Consider the following 19,148-nt stretch of genomic DNA (forward strand, 5'->3'; position numbering starts at 1 on the left):
CTTCCAGGTCATGCTGATGCGGTTAGACAGCTCACGTCCAGACACAGAGACGTCACAAGGCCTTGTGGGTGGCTGTACGGTCTAGTCTGACTTTGAGCATCTGGCTTCAGCTCAGGTCATGATCTCACGGTCTGGGAGTTTGAGCCCTGCATCGGGCTCGCTGCTGCCAGCACAGAGGCCGCTTCAGATCCTCTGTCCCCCGCTCGCTGCCCCTCCCCCGCCCCTCTCTAAAATAAACGTTAAAAAAGAAGTGAACATTAACTTAGCCACTTCCCAACTCTGTGGCCTGGCACATCCCTGTGCATCTGCTTCCTCTGCAAATTCTAATGAAGATTAAATGAACTGGTCCAGGTAAGAAGTGTAACAAGTTCTTCATAAAAATGTATTATTATTACCGCTTTTTTCAAGCCCGAATCTAACAGCTCCCTCTCAGAATCCTTGGGGAATGTTATTTTCTACTTCAACCAAAATAGAAAAAGCTTACATTTATGCCGAGAACAATGCCATCTATGTCTCCTATCAAACAGAAATCTCTGCTGGAAATATTTATGTGAGAATTTTGAGACAGGTTCCTAAAAGTGGAATTGCTGGTATTCATATTTTACATTCTGATAGTTATTGTCAAGTCACTTTTTAAAAGTTGATTTACTCATTTTGAGAGAGACAGAATGGGGCAGGGGCAGAAAGTGAAAGCGAGAGCGAGAGAGAGAATCCCAAGCTGGCTCCGCACTGTCAGTGCAGAGTCAGTGCATGGCTCAAACTCATGAACCATGAGACCATCAAGGCAAAACCAAGAGTTGGATGCTCAACCAATTGAGACCCCCAGGCACCCCTCAAATTGCCTTTTATACCAATGGTATTTAGGAGTACCCATTTTTCCTCATTTTATCCAACAATGGATATTAACAATCTTTTAGATTTTTTCCAGTTTAGTTGGGCAGGGACCTCATTTTCATTGGAGTTTACATTGCTCTGATTACTATTTGGGGCTAATGTTTGTCATTTATTCGCATTTGTTTTCTTTAATATGTTTATTTGCCACGAACTTTTGTGAATTGCCTGCTCATATCTCTTCACCCATTTTTATAATTTTTGGCCTTTTCCTTATTGATCTGAAGAAGACATTTGCATGTTTGTCTGTCAACTGTGTTGCAAACATACTCTCCCAAATATGTTTTAATTTGTTTGGGATGTTTTATGATCACACACAAGTTTAACAAGTTTATAGATTTGAATTGGTCAATCTTTAAGGGTTCTGGATTTTATGATTTGATTATGAAGAAGAGCTTTCCCATCCAATGATTATGAAATCACGTTCAGCCCAACGTTTGGTGGGCACTAGACAACGACAGAAGCGCCACTCTGAGTGTCCATCACAATCTTGGGCCTGCGTCTTTCTTACTTTTTCGTTTTCAGATTTTATTTATTTATTTATTTTTAAAGTAAACTCTACACCCAACGTGGGGCTCTAACTCATAAAACCCAAGATCAAGAGTTGAATGTTCTACCAATTGAGCCAGTCAGGGGCCCCCATGTTCTTGGAACTTCTTCTAACGCAGAAATCACTTCCATATCCATTCCATCTGCTTGGCTAAATGTTTTGGGAAATGCAATGCATCGACCCTTTGCTAATGACACATTTAATTCTGGGCCCCTCACAGCTCTTATTAGATGAGTCTTCAAGCACAGGTTCCTTGCTGGCTTGTCTACAGTGATAATCTAATGTTTGTGAGTTCAAAGATTTGTAAGCTATTGTTGAAAGGTACATTTTTTTTTAGTGACAGAGCCATGGTCACTTTTCTGTTACTAATGTGTATGGCAGGGGTGGGTAATACAAATAGCAGTTGAGTCTTTTCACAGACCCTAGGGGCCACACCTCCCCAACAGTCTGTCGAGAGAACTGGAAGCCAGGACAAAGGCTCAAAGACTCTGCTCAGGCTTCCCTGGGGCCCCGCATTGATTGTGCGAAGTACTGCCTTCGGGGCATCTGCTTTCCCAAGCAATCAATGCAACAACACGAGTGAGAAATGAGGAACAGCAACTGCTTAGCATCTATTTTTCCTTGTAATTAATATCACGTGGCTGCGTGAACGGCCTGGAGCTGTCTGGTGGAGAAATGCTCATTCAGAGAAACCAAGCAACAAACAAACAAACACGAAAAGGCGTGCTGGCACATAATTCTTGCAAAATGCAAAAGGGAAAGGTCTTACCTCAAAGCTGTCTATAACCGAAATAACCACTGGGGGTTTACGTTTGGTCTTTTTTCTTTTCCTCTGAAAAATCAGCTCATGTATTTTCTTGCAACCTAGACAAGCACTCTCTTAATTGTCCCATTAAAAGAGGTGTTGAAATGTTACTAATTGTCAAATGCAATTAAGTGTAGCAACATATCACAGGTAAATTAACGAGAAGCCAGGTGCTTAGAAATTATGAAAATAGTCAGTACTTTCTGCTAATATTCCTATTTTACGTATAACTTTCTAATCCACCTATTTTTTCCCCAGTGAGGTAGAGGTTTTCTGTGACTTCTTCCCAAATGAATAGCCAGTTGTTTCCATATCTTTTATTGTGAAGGAGTCTATACATCTGTACTGTTTGGGACAATTATTTCATCAGATACTTTTTCTGCCCCTGTCTGTCTATCTTTTCCTTCTGAAACCCCAATTATGTGTATTTTTATGTGTTACTTTATGGTGTCTAACAGGTCTCTGAGGCTTCGCTCCTTTTTCTGTATTTTTTTTTCCTTTCTGTTCTTGAGATGGGATAATTCTACCGATCTTCAAGTTTGCTGATTCCTTGTCAGCTCAGATTTGCTACTGAGCCCCTCTAATGAATTTCTCATTTCAGGTATTTTACTTTTGACTCCAGAATTTCTGTTTGGCTCCTTTTATAATTTCCATCTCTTACTGACATTCTTTATCCAATGAGTCATTGTTATCATACTTTCCTTTAATTCTTTAAACATCGTTTCTTTTAGTTCTCTAAACACATATACGATGGCTACTTTGAAGTCCTTGATCGCTAAATCCACCATCTGGGCTTCTCAAAGGGAGCTTCAACTGATTCCTTTTCTCCCCGTGCACACTGTTTACCTCATTCTTATTTCTTCACATGCTTCACATATGTATTTTTCTAAACTGAAAGTTTTAGATAAATATTGTGGCAACTCTGCACTCTTATCTTCCTTTGGGAAAAGGTAGCTGTTACTTTTTTGTGTGTTGCTTATTTAGTGCCTTCGTGGGACTGATTCTGTGGAATCTGTTTCTCCTGAAAAGCATAATCTCGGATGTCTCTGCTCAGTATTTTTTTACACCGGTTTTATTTTTAAGCCTGGTTTCCTAGGGCTTAGATCAGCATAGCCTAGTGATCAGCCAATGACTGGCCAGCGGCTGTACATAAACACCTTGGTCTAGTAAGGCTTCCACCCTTAGCCAGGGGACGGGTGTGTGGCTTGGGGAAGGCAAGGTCAGGCAGTTTATAAGCATGCCCCAGCTTCTCCTTTCTGCGTTCACAAGGTCTCACATTCAATTAGTTGATTATCTCATATTTCCTAAGAGCTAGTAACATTGTTTGCAGTAGAGATACTTCTTTTTTTTTTTCTTTTTTACAATAAAGGTGATTCATTTCTTTTTAAGTTTTTTAGTATTTATTATTTTGAGAGAGCGAGTGAGCAGGATGGGGGCAGAGAGATAGGGAGACAGAATCCAAAGGAGGCTCCAGGCTCTGAGCTGTCAGCACAGCTTAACCAACTGAGCTGCCCAGGTGCCCCACCCTTATGGGTCATTTTAAAGCTGTCTCTCTTATAAGTAACTTATACTTGGATAAAAAAAAAAATCCAACCTGATGGGCTCTGTCATTTGCTAGGGCATTTGTTTCATTCACAGTTATTTGGATTATTGATAGGCTTGGATTTATCCTTATAATCATGTTATATATAAATGTGTGCATGTTTTTCTTCATGAGATTTTAAAAAAATTTAAAAATTTTTAGCTTTTAGAGAAAGTGTGCACAAGCGGGGGCGGGGCAGAGGGGAAGAATCTTAAGCAGGCTCCACACTCAGCACAGAGGCAGATGTGGGGGTCAATCTTCCGACCATGAGACCATGACCTGAGCCAAAATCAAGAGTTAGACACTTCACTGACTAAGCCATCCAGGTGCCTCCATGAGTTCTTTTAAAATGCTTCTTTAGTGGTTTGGATGCCTTTGCTTTTATTCTTTTAAGGTGTCGCTAAATTTTTCATGCATTTATCAAAGTCCTGAGCTAACTGGTACAGAAACTCTTCCCCAAACAAAGCAAGAATCTTGACTTGCTTTCATTTCCACTTAACCTGCCTTCTAATTCTTATCTTGAAATCGTTTGGATCTCCATTTCAGATTGTTATAAAATAATGGAATAATGAGTTTAACTGGAATGGGGGGGGTTCTTTTGTGCTATATTATTGGAAAACACCTCAAGTTTCCAACCCACTGCTTTATTCTTTGACATCCATTCCACTACACAGCTCACTTATGAGGCTTTTTTTTTTTTTTTTTTTTTTTTTTTTTTATTTCTAGGAGAGAGAGAGACAGCGTGAGCAGGGAAGGGTCAGAGAGAGAGGGAGTCACAGACTGAAACAGCCTCCAGGCTCTGAGCTGGCAGTCAGCACAGAGCCCGACGTGGGGCTCGAACCCACAAACCGCGAGATCATGACCTAAGCGAAAGTTGGACGCTTAACCGACTAAGCCACCCAGGCGCCCCACATATGAGGCTTTTGAGTGATCAAAAATTTAAATGTACAAAACTCTAGCTTCTCTATTTCATGGAAACACTGTCTTTTTGCATCTCTCTGAAGATATCAATCATACTCATTCTAAAGTCTTCTGTTTGCTTCATTATTATACCGTCTGGAGTGAGTTTTTCTTTTTACGTCAGTTGTGCCCCTCTGTCCTGGGGCTGATGCTCCTCATTTAGTGAGCGTTTCTTGGTGGTCTGCTCATCATCTGTCTGTCCTATTGATGAAGTCTCTGCCTCTGGTGACCGGGCACCTCCTCTGAGGAGGGGTGTGAAGTAGAATCTAGTAGAAAACACATGAGCTCTGGAGCCAGACAGACCTGGTCACAGGCCCTCTCTATTACTTACCAGCTGTGTAATGCTGGGCAAGTCTTTGAGGCTTGGTTCCTCTACATGGGACAATGACACCCCCCGCCCCCAAAGAGGTGCTGTATGGATTAAATTTGACAGCACATGAATATAGACCATGAAAGCCTCAGGAGAGCAGTAAATGGTATGGTTTTTTTGGTCAGTTATTTAGAAGAAAGTTCTTCAGTCTTTAGTCTTTGATAAAATGTGATCAAGTTAATGGTCCCAACACCACTGTCTTTAAGAAGCGTCTCTGGATCATTCTAGGGGAAAGCAATGCAGTCCTCCATTTCCAAGTTTAAGCTTCTGTGTGGTCGCTGATATATCAGGTGCATCTTCCCTTTATAGGGATACAGACTCATCACAAGTCAGGTGAAGCTCCCAGATCCACTGACTTGTTTTGGCAGAAATTAGATCATGGGCAGCCTGTCTGGTGTGCCTGCGTGGACACTGTGTGGGGCGGTATAATCTACTAAGATATATTCTGATGGATACTAGTATTGATATCACATTGATATCAACATCCTAATGATGCCCTATGGTAAAGTAATTGATGTGTCTCCTCAGAAAATCAACCCTTATTTCCACATTCTTTTACCTCCTGGAAATCAGGTCAGTTCTTTAGACTTGCTGTCCCAAAGCAAGCACAGAGATGACCAGAAGTGTAAACCTTTTCATATGGTTTCATGGAACCAAGCATGGAATGGCGTTTAGTTCATTTCTCTGGAGTTCTTTGAAAGATCCAGACTTTCACCTAGAATACAGTTCCTGCCCTCCATTCCCTGTAGACTGTCTTCCTTTTTGCATATTTACAAGAGCCAAATCCTCCTCTTCCAGCACCAGAAAGCTGCCCACAGATAGGTTTTCAGTGTCAGCAAATAAAGCCTGAGTCCTGAGACAAACCTCCCCTCCCTGCCCTTGAACGTCACACGTTGTGAGTAAAACTTAACTGCAGAGTGGGACCACCGCCCACGTTCGAATGGTCTCCCCTTCATAAGCCATAATGCTTGTGACCCACGTGCTAACCTCGCTCCTCTGAGGCCCATGCCCACGGGCTCTGCTCAAGGCTCGCCTGTGCAGAGAGACTGTAACAAAGTGAAGCCGTTACATTTTCCAGGCCAATTCCCATCAAGCTGGATGAGAGGCTGTATCCTCACTTCAAGCAGGAGCTTCCTCTACAGAGCAAATGCTTGACTCACAAGGGCTGTCTGTCCCACGGAGGCCACTGCCCATAGGTCATCTACCGGCAATATCCATGACGTGTGGCTTGACAGCCTCTGGTAGCAGGTGGCTCGGCCTTCCGCATTCCGAAGTCAGGAGAAACGAGCAAGCGGATCCACCGGAGCACAGAACTGATGCACCCCAGAAGGTGATGAGCTAACCAACTGCCACAGGAAGTGACTCCTGCCACCCCGCCCCGATATCTGTCAGCAGTACACTCTGGAGAAGGTGTAGAGAACAGCCACCTTTGCTTATTTTGTGCAAGAGCTAGGCACAGAGGACAGAGAATCCAATACGGCCTCCATGCTGCACTTACAACTAGGGGCCCTTCCCTCTGTCCAGAAAGTTCTCCACTTCACGTGTTCTCCTGCTGAACTACTACGCGTCCACTTAGTCCCGGTGCCCTTCCCACGGTGGAATCTGTACCTCGGTACCATGTCCCCGGGGCTGGGCACGCCTCCGTGACTGCATCCGTTACATGGTACTGCGGTGACATTTCCTGGGTCAGTCTCCAGCAGGACTGAGTTTCTGGGAGTGCTGTGTGACTCACTCCTCCGATCAGAGCCTGGCACACAACAGGTGCGCTTTCTGCCAACGTTTGCAGGAGAAGCCCAGAGTGATTTATCGTTTGCAGTGAGATTGATTGGTTGATTGATGAATGAGAGAGTGTGCATGTGTGAGTGGGGGGGAGGAGGAGGAGAGAGAGAGAGAGAGAGAGAGAGAGAGAGAGAGAGAGAATCTCAAGCAGGCTCTATGCTCGGTGTGGCACCTGACACAGGGTTCATTCTCACAACTCTGGAATCTCAACATGAGCTGAAATCAAGAGTTGGGTGCTTAACCGAGTCACCCAGATGCCCCGGAATCATTATTATGTTTTAATGTTTGTTTATGTATTTTGAGAGAGTGAGCAGGGGAGGGGCAGAGGGAAAGGAACAGAGAAACTTAAGCAGCCTCCACCCCCAGCACAGAGCCCATATGTGGGGCTCAAACTCACGACTGTGAGATCATGACCTGAGCCCAAATCAAGAGTCAGATGCTTAACCAACCAAGCCACTCCAGCGCTCCTGTTTTCCAACAGTTGGAAAACTCTGCCACAGGCTCAGCGCCGTAGCTGGGGTGATGGCCCGGCGCCTAAGGGGACGGCATGCCCACTCTTAGCATTCTATACGGATGACGACCACAGGCAAAACACATACTGAGGGACCTGTTAGAAGCCATCTGAGGGCCCCCTGGGGTGTGGGGACGGATGACAGAGGGCCCTCTCTTGATGCCTGCGATCTACCCCTGTTGGCTTAATCCGCGCTGGTGGCCAGCTGCTCAGCTGTCCACGTCTGGGAAGGGACGTGGACTGGGGGCAGAAGGCCACCAGGCAGTAGAGTCATCTGCTGGTGCCATACGGGAAACGAGGGCTGGTTTCTCCCCAAACGGATAAGTTCCACTTGTACCACGCCACCCAGGGCTCCCAAATGAAAGCCCTGCCCCACTCGAAGCCCCAGGGGGCCATCACGGAGCAGGCCACGAGCTTTACGAGCCACCCCCGCCCCAGGGAGCATTCTCGGGCTCCGCTGAGGAAGGGGGGGGGCCGAGGCTGGGGACATGCTGGGCTTGTCTGAGAAGAGGATGCCTTTGTTCTCAGCCCTGTGGGCTTTAGGGCAGACGGTGTCCTACCTTCCGGCCTCTGAAACAAGCACCTGGAGACCCTTGCCCCCTCACGTCATCACATCATGCATCGGCTTTGTTTCCAGGGTCATCGTAATGCAGTCACTGGCTCCCGGGAACGCTGAGCTTCACCACCTGCTTAGCGAGCTTGGCCGGGGAGCTGGGTTTTGCACCCCAGGAAAATGCCATAAGGCTCTGACCGTGGGTTGGTGCGTCCCCCTGAAGGCTTGGCCATCCTTGAGGGTTCCATTACGGACTCTGTGAAAATTCTAAGCACAGTCCTGAAAACCCAGAGGGCTTGCTTCTGAGGACTCGCACGGATGGCTGAGGCAGCTCACCCCACCCGGGCTTCACCCCACCCCACTCAGCTCCGCTACTGTCCTGCGGCTCGGCAGGTCTCCACACCACCTCTGACGCTTCCCGGCTGGCCAGTTCTTCATAAAAGAGTTCCAAAGTCCTTTCTGTGGCTTTTCCTCAGTCCGATGAGTAGTAAAGAGAGAGGGGGTGTCGTTGGTTCTGAGATCCCCTCAGAATCTGAGGGGCTTAACTTTCCTGTCCAGGTCAATAAACAATTCTGTCTATGGAGACCAGAGCTCTCCCTGCAACACTACAGATGTCCACGCGGACAACTCTCAGAGCGTGCGGAAGAGGAAAACGCTCCCGGACCCTGGGGACAGGTGGAGCGGTTGGTGTCATGAATAATATTAAGGGGGAAACGAGAGCACACGTGACCCTCTGCTGAGCTCAAGCTGTGGTGCGTGGCTTGTAAGGACTCAGGGGCTTTTCTTCTCCCGTGTGAGCAGAGCTCACAGCCTCGGGCACCTCACGGAACGCTAGGGGAATATCGAGCGGGATGGAAATGACTGAGTGGCAGCTCAGTGTGTGTGTGTGTGTGTGTGTGTGACCTGTTCTACACCCGACACTTTACACAGTCCAGGGTTTCAGGCCACAGGACCCAAGGGGACAGCGATGCCAGACGCCACCGGGCCATCCCATGAGGCTCCCCCACCTCTGGCGGGCGGCGTCTCCTCCAACCGTAGGCTCAGATGTGTGACGTGCAGTGGGTCTTGCTGCCCCAATTTTCGAGCGATCAGTGGGGAGACTGTCCCTCTGGCTGGCCGTCCCTCACACGCCCATATGAAGAGCCACGATTCTGTGACTCTCTCCATGTGATGGCACACCTGCCTCACTTGAACATCCTGCCCTGGTTCTTCCCGGGAGGGGCCCCTCACACCCAGCCACCGCAGGCTGTGAGGCCCTGGGAAGCAGCTCCTAACAGAATGGCTCTCTTCCTGGATTCATGCAGACAGACTCAACAACTCTGCTTTATACTGTGGATTTTTTCTTTTAGCCCACAAGTATTTATTGAGTGTATGTTACACGCCAAGCATTGTACTAGGGTCTGGAGACATAGCAGGAGCAGAGAAAACCCTTGTTCTTACATGGTCGGGGGCCAGGAGGGGACAGATAAACTGGTCAAACATGAGAATACGTGGAATGTCAGCTGGTGATGAAGGTGCCAACGAAGCATGAGCAGGGACGCGGCCTGAGGAGCGCTGGGCCCAAGGCCGTTCAGGGAGGGCGTCCCTGGGACGGTGGCATTTGAGCACACAGCTGAGGGAGGTGAGCTGGCGGTCATGTGGCTCCCTGCGGGAAGGCTATGTGGGTAGAGGAAAGGTCAAGGGCGAGTTCTAGAGGTGGGAAAGTGTCTGCTGTACTCTAGGACCAGCAAGGGACAGTGCGGCTGGAGTAGAGAGAGCGGTAAAGGAGGAGGAAGTGAGGTCGGAGAGCCATAGGAGACAGACTGTGGGCCGGCCAGAGTGCTGGAAGATCTGGGGGTGGGTAAGCCATCAGAGGGTCTCAACTGAGGCCTAATGTGACCTCACCTACATTTTGGAAGGCTCGCTCTGCTGCTGGGCCAGGAGCAGACCGCAAGGGGGCCAGGAAGGAAGCAGGGATGTGGGTGAGGGCTGCTGCGGGAACCAAAGACAGAGGATGTTGCCGGGAGCGGGGTGTGGGCGGTGCGGGTATAAAACGTGGTACCATTTTGATCTGTTGTGACGGCGGAGGCATTAGGGTCGCTGGTGGATCGAAAGTGAAGTGTGGGGAGAGCAGCGTCAAGGATGATCCAAGGTCTTTGACCTGAAAAACTGGGAGACTGAACAGCCATTTGCGAAGATGGGGAAGGCTGTGGGAGAAGGTGGGAGCTCGGTTGTGGAGTTTCTGTCAGGCATCTGGGTAGAGATGGCCTGAAGGCAGTTAACTATTAGGGTCTGCATTTCATGGGAGAAGTCTGGGCTGGAGAGAAATGTCTGATGTCATCAGCACACACGGAATACAAAGCCATGAGTCTGGGTGAGGTCTCTGAGATTGACCCTGAGCCCTACACATGCTGAGGTGAGGAGAGAAGCCAGTGAGAAAGGAGGAACCAAGGAGAGAGTTTCAAGGAGGTAGGAGGGATGATCACATACTCACTGTCACACTTCCCTTGAGATAAAATCCACAGTTGACTTAGAATCAAGTAGAATTGCATATTCTGTATATAAACTTGAGTTTCAATCTACACTTCGGTCTTATAAACGAACCCTCCATCCCCCCAGGCTTCAGTGACCCTTTGAGAATCTTCATGAAGATTTGAGGATATTCCCCTCAGAAAAACGCAACCTTAGATACACCTAAGGTTTCTGGGAGTTCCCAGAACCAGAAAAGTCTATCACAGAAGTCAAGTTCATCATCAACCATTCCCCATCCCCAGAGAGGTCTTCTGGCATTAACCAAACTGTCTCAATGCAGAAATTCAGGCCTCGAGGGTCCCTGGCTTCTCCAGGTTATGCTTCTAAAGGTTGGAATGAGTTAAACTTTCTGGGTCCTCAGGGTAAAAGGCAAAATGTGAACAGGCTAGTTCAAGTGTGAAGGCAACCGTTACAAGCAGGGAGAACTCACCACCATCTCCTGGACGTGAAATATTTCTGCGCCTCCAGATGACAGTCGATTGGGAAAAGCGACACTGACAGATGGACCAGGGAGGGTGCTTGGCCCAGTATTATAGACCTGTGGGTGTGAGACACACACAGCGAGTTTTAATAGAAGTACAGATCTTCATTTCATGGCATGCAATGGATATGCCCACAGAGACTGTAGGGTTTGGGATCCAGAAGGTCAGGACTTCAAGTGTCCTGAGATACTCAACAATGGCAGGTTTTAGTGAAACAGAAATCTTCCTAATATGCATTCTGAACCCTCAAACTTCCAAATTACCTTATTCCCTTTCAGCATGTTTTTGTCTTCTTCCTGCTAAAAATTATCTTTCGTTTTACACCCCTAGGGATTACTCATAGGCTCTTACAGTTGGTGGGAATGTAAACATAGTCTAGTCCAGTGGTTCTCAAACTGTAGCGCACAGCAGGATAATCAGATGGGCTTGTTAAAACATACACTGGGGGAGAGTAGTGCCCAGAGTTTCTGAAGTAGATCTGCTGGGGGAGGGGGCTGGTGAGGGGGTTTACGGATGTTCATTTCTAGTAAGTTCCCAGAGGATGCTGATGCTACTGGCTGTATTTTCAGAAGCAATGATCTGGTCCAAGCCCTGCTTTTACAGTTTGAGGTAACAGAGGAGTGGATTTTCCCCCAAACCAAATGATGTCACTTACAGAAAGGGCTGCTCTTACCACGCCACCCAGCTGATAGGTTTCTCTGTAGCTTACAGCTAATCTCTTGCTAATACTGTTTGAGGACACCTATGTCCCTGTTTCCTGCCCCAGCATCTGGTCCTGTAAAACTCATCCCCCGACAGCCCTCTCTGTTTTGTCTCCAGTAGTACATCATGTCCTAAGAAATGAGAGGAAAGATGGTGGCCACAAAGAGACAGATAAGGGAAAGAAGATGGAGGAAAGGCTGAGAATGAAAATCAGGGAAAAAATGGAATATGAAGGAGAATAGAAAAGATGGATAGCTGAGTACAGACCACAGGTAGATTAGTGGCTGCCTGGGGCCGGGGTAGGGGAATGGCCTTCAGAGATGTCCCTGTCCCCAAATCCATGGAACCAAATCGTGAACACGCTATATGAGAAGGGGGATCTAAGGTTGCTAATCAGTGTCCCTTAAAATGAAGAGATTACGTTGGACTATTCAGGTGGGTGTAATGTAACCACAAGGGTACTTATTCAGGGAAGAGGGAGACCGTTAGAATCGGGGAGGGGACTGTGAGAGACTTGGCTGGCCATCACTGGCTTCAAAGACGAAGATGACCATGGGTCAAAGGATGCAGCAGCCTGGAGAAGCTGCAAAAGGTAAAACAGATTCTCCCTGGTGGCTTCAGAAAGGAACAGAGCCCTGCAGATACCTTGATTTTTGCCCAGTGAGACCCATTTTGAACTTCTGACCTCTAGAACTATACGGCAGTAAATTTATGTTGTTTTCAGCCACTGAGTTTGTGGTAATTTCTTATAGCTGCCATAGAAAAAACTAACACAGGGAGAGGCTGCTCACGAGTATGGGGTCCCTTTTTGGGGAGATGAAAATGTTCTAAAATGAGGTTATGGTGATGGTTACACAATTCTGGAAACACACTAAAAATCAGTAACCTGTATACTTTAAACGGGTGAACATCAGTTCGAAAAATGATATTCCAATAAAGATGTTATTGCTTTAAAAAACATGGGTAGAATCAAGACAGAGAAGAAGCTTAAATGCTGCTCTGTGGCCTGGGGACTAGAGACAGATATCAGGGATTCAAGGCATCTCTGAAGTCGGGTCAGAAGGGCAGAGCTGGGAGGGAAAGGCAAAGCTAGCCAGCTCCTCACACACGACAGGACGTATAAGGATCTAGCGTAGCCAGCTTTTCCCTAGAAAACCATGTGCTCATTTTTTTTTTGCAATAGTTGCAAAAAAGAAAAAAAGTTGGTTCTGCTTCAAAGCACAAAGACACGACGGAGCAGAGGAGCACTCCCTGCCAACTCTTGATTCAAAAAGAACAACATTTACCAAGGACAACAGCCTCAAGACACAAGAAAAGGAAGGGATGTGTAACCACAAACGAAATAACGGATTTGAAGTGAAACACGAGAGCACAGAACTGAAAAGACAACTATTGACTTGTCTGGGAAATCCCAATGAGAGCACGAGGTGGGGGAGGAGAGAAGAATGTGGTTTTGCTCTGCACCGTTTCACCCACTCCCGAAGGACGGCTGAGAGCGCCCGTCCTAAGACTGGCTTCAGTGCCAAGTTCTCGTGCAGCAGCTGCATTCGTTCCCACCATTATTTTTCAGGTGAGAAAACTGATGAACTCTTGATGGAAAGAACCCAGCCTATCAGTGGCCAGCAGATTATTGTGTTTCTGTTAAGAAGACTTTGGCGGAATGCAGAAAGCAGGCCCAAGACTAGTATTTCTGCCTGTCTCCTATCTGCTTCTGCAGTGAAGTCTTTAAACAATTAGTAGCTTGTTGAATAATAGCTTTTAAAAGACAGAAAGACCACTCGCTACGGAAAGTCTTATGCCCTTCCTCAGGAGTGATGCTGCCAGGATAAGGAAATATAGAACAGATTTATCCATATTCCTGATCTTACCCTCCCCACTAGCTCCAGCTCTTGTTCATTATGACCATCAACCTGGTCAGGGGCCTTCCTACATTTCAGTCGTGTATTAGTGATGTTTATAGCAGAAAATGAGTCATCAGAGATTCTCAAGGAAACGGTCAGCTTTGCTGACACAAAAGAATCTCCTAATCAGTGACACACACTATCCATCTTTCAGACCCAGTCACCTCTTGTAATCCTGAACGGAATGCTCTGTACTTCCTCAGGCAACTGATAATCAAGAGATTTATCTAAGGGGCATGCCCGGTCCTAATGCCAGGCCCCCATTCTCTGCCTGTGTCCTATGTCAGATCGGATGTGAAGACAGCTTTTTGCTTGAATACCAAACTTTAAGCTCCCTGTGAAGATGCCTTCAGAGAAACATGACCTAACTGCATGCCCTCAGATCCGTTGATGCTTTTTTCTTCCATTTTAGAGGGGGACAAGAAGATTTCTGGATCTTCAGTATAACTCCGATTCCTTCCTGGTTTCTCTTCTAACGCCAATACCCTCTTCATGGATGGTGTGTGTCATTTGAACTTCTGAATCATCTTCTGGACTATATCTTATGTTGGAAGACACCTCCAAACTCTGAGAGTGGGTGAGTTATTCAAGTGATTTAAGTAAAATGAAATCACTCCATCTGGTCTTTATCTGTTTTCTATCCAATTACAAAAAGCAATGGAGAAAAAGAAACTAATTCTGAGAAGCAATTCAGAAACACAGAGGTCCTAGTCACAGCAATCACTGTGAGATCTAAAAAGCAGGTCTAACACCCTCGTCTCCTTTTCCCCGGAAACGAAGCATGGGGTGTGGCAGTAGGGGCTTTGCTGGTTGGGAGGCACCTCCTCTCTGGGCTGGGGACATGTGTCCTCCATCATGGTCTCAGAGGTCTCTTGCCCAGGACAACACTTTAGAGAGAGGAAGAGCATTGTCTGTGAGAGCCCACAAGTGTTTCGCCACCTCGTTCTCTGGACCCACACCCCATGATTATTTCTCATCCCTTCAGACCACTGAGGAGTGGCCACGGGGGAGGAAATAGTAATTACTGGTCATGGTAGTCGATGCCAGACCAGAAAACCATCTTCTCCATGGGGAGGAATGGGTAGAGACCAGAGATAGCTCGAGGAGCCAGAATGGCGGGATGTGGGGGATAGGTTACAGTGCCCCACGGGCACCATGGGTGAGCCAAGTTCATCTCCCTTCACTTCATCCGCGGCTCCTGGTTGGGTGCTTGGCCACGCAGGCCTGTCCAGTCGGAGCCCGGCCAGCGTTTGCCAACTGAGGAGAACAGGCTGGATGAGGCCGAGGTCCCTCTGGCTTAATATGCAAAGATGCTTGTGTGAACAGTGCTGGCCCGAAAATCGATACTTCACAGCAAGGGTCACCAAACTGTGGCCTGTAGGCCAAATTTGCCTGTCGCCTGTTTTTGGCATGACCTGCGAGCTAAGAATGGTTTTACATTTTAAAATAATTGGGAAAATATATATATATTTATAACATTTATATACATATATAACATTTCACGACGTAAGAAGATAATACAAAGCCAAGCCTCAGTGCCATAACTACGGTTCTGCCACATACCGTCCACATGGGCACGTGGACACTACAGTGGCTTAGCTGGACACTGGCTCCAGACACTGCACCCCACAAACCCTAACACCCTTGCCTGCTGGCCCTCTGCAGAGAATGTCTGCTCACCCTGGTCTAGAGAAAAAATAGTGTTCCTTCCGACATCCATGGTCCACACCACGGGACCTGCTGGGCTTCTATGACTGGGGGGGCGCGAGGGAGCAGCGGGCTGCCTCCCAGGGGAGCTTAGTGCTCCTGCACCGCTCTGCTATTGGAAGACAGCACTTCCAAGTGGCTGTTCCTCGTGGGAGGAGTGGGCCCCAGGCCGCGTCAGCAAGAAGAAGCCCAGGAAAAAGGGGACGCAGCAAATGCACGTGGCTGCCCTGCCCAGAAGCTGAGTAATGATGGAGAACTCGAAGGGACCCTCTGGGGCCATTTGGGTTGGGACGCCGGCTTTCTTGGGGAAAGCTGGTGTTTATCATGCAGTTTTCCTTCCAAGTGTTGAAAAGCAGAGGGGTCTACACAGCAGACAGGAAAGGGATTGATTCTGTGTGGTTACAGGAAATACACACACACACACACACACACACACACACACAGAGGCACACACACACCCGACTCTAGCCAAGCAGGCTGGGACAATTTTCTCCTGGAAAGAGCCTAGTTCTTTAGCTGTTTTTCAGTAGGAGACCCATCTCGTGGGCCGCCACTGACAGAGACGGTCTCCAGAGGTGGTACCTGAAGGGTGATGTTGAGGGGCTGAAAGTGACACTCCATGTCATCCAGCTGAATGAAGTTAGACGCATCCACGGAGTCGCCGTACACAAAGGACGTTGGAGACATGATTCTGAAAGAGGGAAGCATTTAATCCGTCATCTTAAGCCTCAGTCAAGCAACCCACAGTCACAGCTCTCCTGAGAACCCAAACCTCTGTCTCTATTTAATCTAGAACCCTGCCCGCTCCGTGTCTTCACCAAACCCTTCCCTTCTGGAATTGTTACTTCCAGGAATGTCTTGTGTTAGAGGAAATCAATACACTACACATACAAACAAGTCCCGAGATTATGTTTCTAAAAGGAAGAGGATGACCATGGTAGCATTGAGTTCAGTTTTCTTTTAAACTGGATCACAAAATTATACATGTTCTGCTTTATCATTTGAAAAACATTTTGTGGGTTGAGGAAGAATACAACAAGCTGTTAAGAAATAAATACAAATGAATTATATATCTGGCATCCTACATCCCACTCTGACATATTCATTAAAAAAACTGAAATGTCAGACTCCCTAAACCACTAGAAATGAGGTATTAAAAGTGAGTCTGTTCAATGATGGCATTTTTCTTCAGATTTCAAACACTGGCTACTTAACCTGTGGTTGAGAATCCAAGCTCAGTTTGTAGTGATGCTTCCACATTGCCCCTGTGAACAAAACCTGATTTGAAACCAAGCCCAGACCCACTTGAATTCCGAGACAAACAATGGATTCTAAATGAGATTCTAGAAGCCACTCACTCGCCAAGACACGAGAATGTAGGATTTTTGGTACAAATCTGAAAGGACAGCAATCCATCTACTTTCAACTTAAGTCTGTTATTTTAGAAATGTAGTGAGTTTCTGGCCATATCAAATGGCAAGAACTGATTCCTTTAAACTCGCCTTGTTTTATGTTCCTGGAAAGATCAGAGGTTGACTCGTGTGTGTGACTGATGGCTTCAATGGGGGCTGTTAACGCCTCGACAATGAGGCCTCCTAGGGTCTGACAACAAGATCAAGTGTTTTCTCTGTCCTCCCCAAGGACAGGTCCTGGTTCGGGCCATATTCTCAGTGAGCCTCTGATGAGGCAAATAAACAAATGCACATAGTTAAAAATAGAACAGAGGCAAATCTATGCTAACTTGCAAATATATTCGTCTGATGCCTAGGGTTTGAAAAGCTTGACAAACAGCGGTCAGAGTGCAGGCACGCCCAGAGGCTCGTTCCAGGCACCCAGCGGCATGCGAGTTCTTGCAGAGTGGCCCTTCTGCAATGCATTAACGTTTCCACTGCTGGCCAAGGCCGGGACCCAGAAGCCCTTGAAAAGTGAAAAATGAGAAACTCTGAACTTGTAAAAAGTTCAGCTTGCATTTGGGGCAGGGGTTCAGTGGGTCCTCATTTGATCTACTCTTCATTGTGCAAATCCTTTGTCCACTATCAAACTGTGCTCTGTTTCCTGAAGCCAGAAATGGGAACTGAGTTCTCAGTTTGCCAGGCCTGAGCTTTGGCGGAAAACCACCTGGGTTGCTTTGGGTCCCTGCAGCCCGCAGCCCTGCCTTTCAATGCCAGCAACGCTGAGTGGCCGCGGATGCCCCCTGGGCAGATGGCGTACCCGGGAATCGTCCCCTGTCCGTTCTAGACCACTGCAGACAGGCGCCGCTGTTTCCGAAGGGGTTAACAGAAACACGCAAAGCTGGAGCTGACTGTGAAGCTAATCAGAAAGGCGAGCCTTGGTGCGAGCCAGCCAGCCGCTGGGACACATCTGGCTGTAACCTCTGGCCCAGCCGCTCGGCTGAGATTTGAATCCCAGGCATCTTGACACCCTGGAGGGGCAGGTGCTGGGAAAACGCGCACATCAAGGTGTACGCAATGCTCAGAGAAAGTATGGGCTTAACCCTGTCATCAAACTCCCTGTGTTACCCAGCGGGTGGGTGGGTGGCAGGGAGAGGGGAGAAAACAGGGAGGGAGGAGGGCGCCAGCCGGTAGCTCTGGCTTTGCCCTGCATTTCAAAGCCCGGGAGAAGTGGACCGGGCAGGGCCGCGACGCCCGGCTGCCCAGGCAGACGCCAGCAGGGCACAGCGCTCCACCGAGGGCCCCCCGCGCTCGGCCGCCCTGGCTACTCACCCAGTGATGGACGTGTCCACCTCGTGCATCAGTGGCACGGCCAGCGTGAGGGTGTTGTCGTGCAGGGACTCGGAGCGCTCCACGTTGCCGCTGCGCGGGAAGGAGAGGGGGGAGTGCGGGTCAGGGCGCGCTGCCCGGCAGCAGGCTGCTCTGTTCCGGGTCAGACCCCAATCTGTCACCGTCCGAGGGCTGACTGTGGCCTTACGTACCCTCAGTTCTGTTGCTGGTCCCCGTACGGAGTCACAGTGGGCACTGTGTCGTCCCCGCTGCGGTCCCCTCCCAAAGCTGCGAGTGCGGTGTGCCCGGGAGGCGGTGCAGACCGCAGCTGGGAGTGGACGGAGGGGAGGAAGCAAGACAAAGAGGGCGCAGGGCCCAGGGGGCCCAGGGACGTCTGCGAGGCAGCGCGGAGCATACACCTCGTCTTCTCCGTCTTCCGGGCAGGTGGGGCTTTACCCACAGACCCGACTCCTGCGCGCGTCCAAGAGAGCGGGCTCGGGCCAGGGAAAGCCTCGGCACCATGGGAGCTGGGAGGGGTCCGGTGGGTGCAGGGGAAGGGGTGCCGGGGGGCTGGGGCGGGCCCAGCGCTGCGCCACTTCTGTACGTGCTCGTCTGCCGGACAGGCGCCGCCCTCCCCACCTGAGGCCTCCCCCACCGCCGGGACCCCAGGCCCGGCCGATCCTCCCCTGAGAAAGATCACGGGGCCTCCTCTAGACTCCTGGCTGCGGGACGTCCAGTGCAGGCGTCCCGGCGGGGTCGGGGGTGCTGTGAGGCCTTTCTGGAAAGGGGAGCGTGAGGAGGCTGACGCTGCTGGGCGGCCCCTGCAGCGTGAGCGCAGCGGGAGCTCACCCGGGCCTCGGAGGCGCCCTAGAGGGGCTGCCCACCTCCGGCCGACTAGGGAGCGCCCAGGACGCGTGGCGACACAGGCCAGTCCGACTCCCACACCAGGGCTTTCCCATGCAGAGTCCTTCTCCACATCTGATATGACTTGGGAGGCTGCGGAGCGCGGGGAAGAAGGGGAGAAAGGGAGGAGGGAAGGGAGGAGGGGGAAGAGCGAGCTTGCGTTTACTATTTTGTTGCATTTCCAAGATGACTGGTTCCACCACGTGGCCTGAGTGTGGGAT

General features: G+C 48.8%; 1 protein-coding gene across 2 annotated transcripts in view; it reads right to left on the reverse strand.

Moving 5' to 3' along the window:
* Positions 1–19,148, reverse strand: part of ITGA9 (integrin subunit alpha 9) — a 326,966-nt gene that overhangs the window by 49,175 nt on the left and 258,643 nt on the right. For both annotated transcript variants that reach the window (XM_039237208.1, XM_039237206.1), the window contains 3 exons: positions 18,028–18,117; positions 15,887–15,995; positions 10,943–11,050 (listed from right to left, as the gene is read on the reverse strand). In XM_039237208.1, the coding sequence (XP_039093139.1) occupies positions 10,943–11,050; positions 15,887–15,995; positions 18,028–18,117 (307 nt within the window). The remainder of the gene's footprint in view (positions 1–10,942; positions 11,051–15,886; positions 15,996–18,027; positions 18,118–19,148) is intronic.

Source organism: Hyaena hyaena, unplaced genomic scaffold (assembly GCF_003009895.1).
Source record: "Hyaena hyaena isolate Hyena2069 unplaced genomic scaffold, ASM300989v1 scaffold_121, whole genome shotgun sequence".
Taxonomy (NCBI): domain Eukaryota; kingdom Metazoa; phylum Chordata; class Mammalia; order Carnivora; family Hyaenidae; genus Hyaena; species Hyaena hyaena.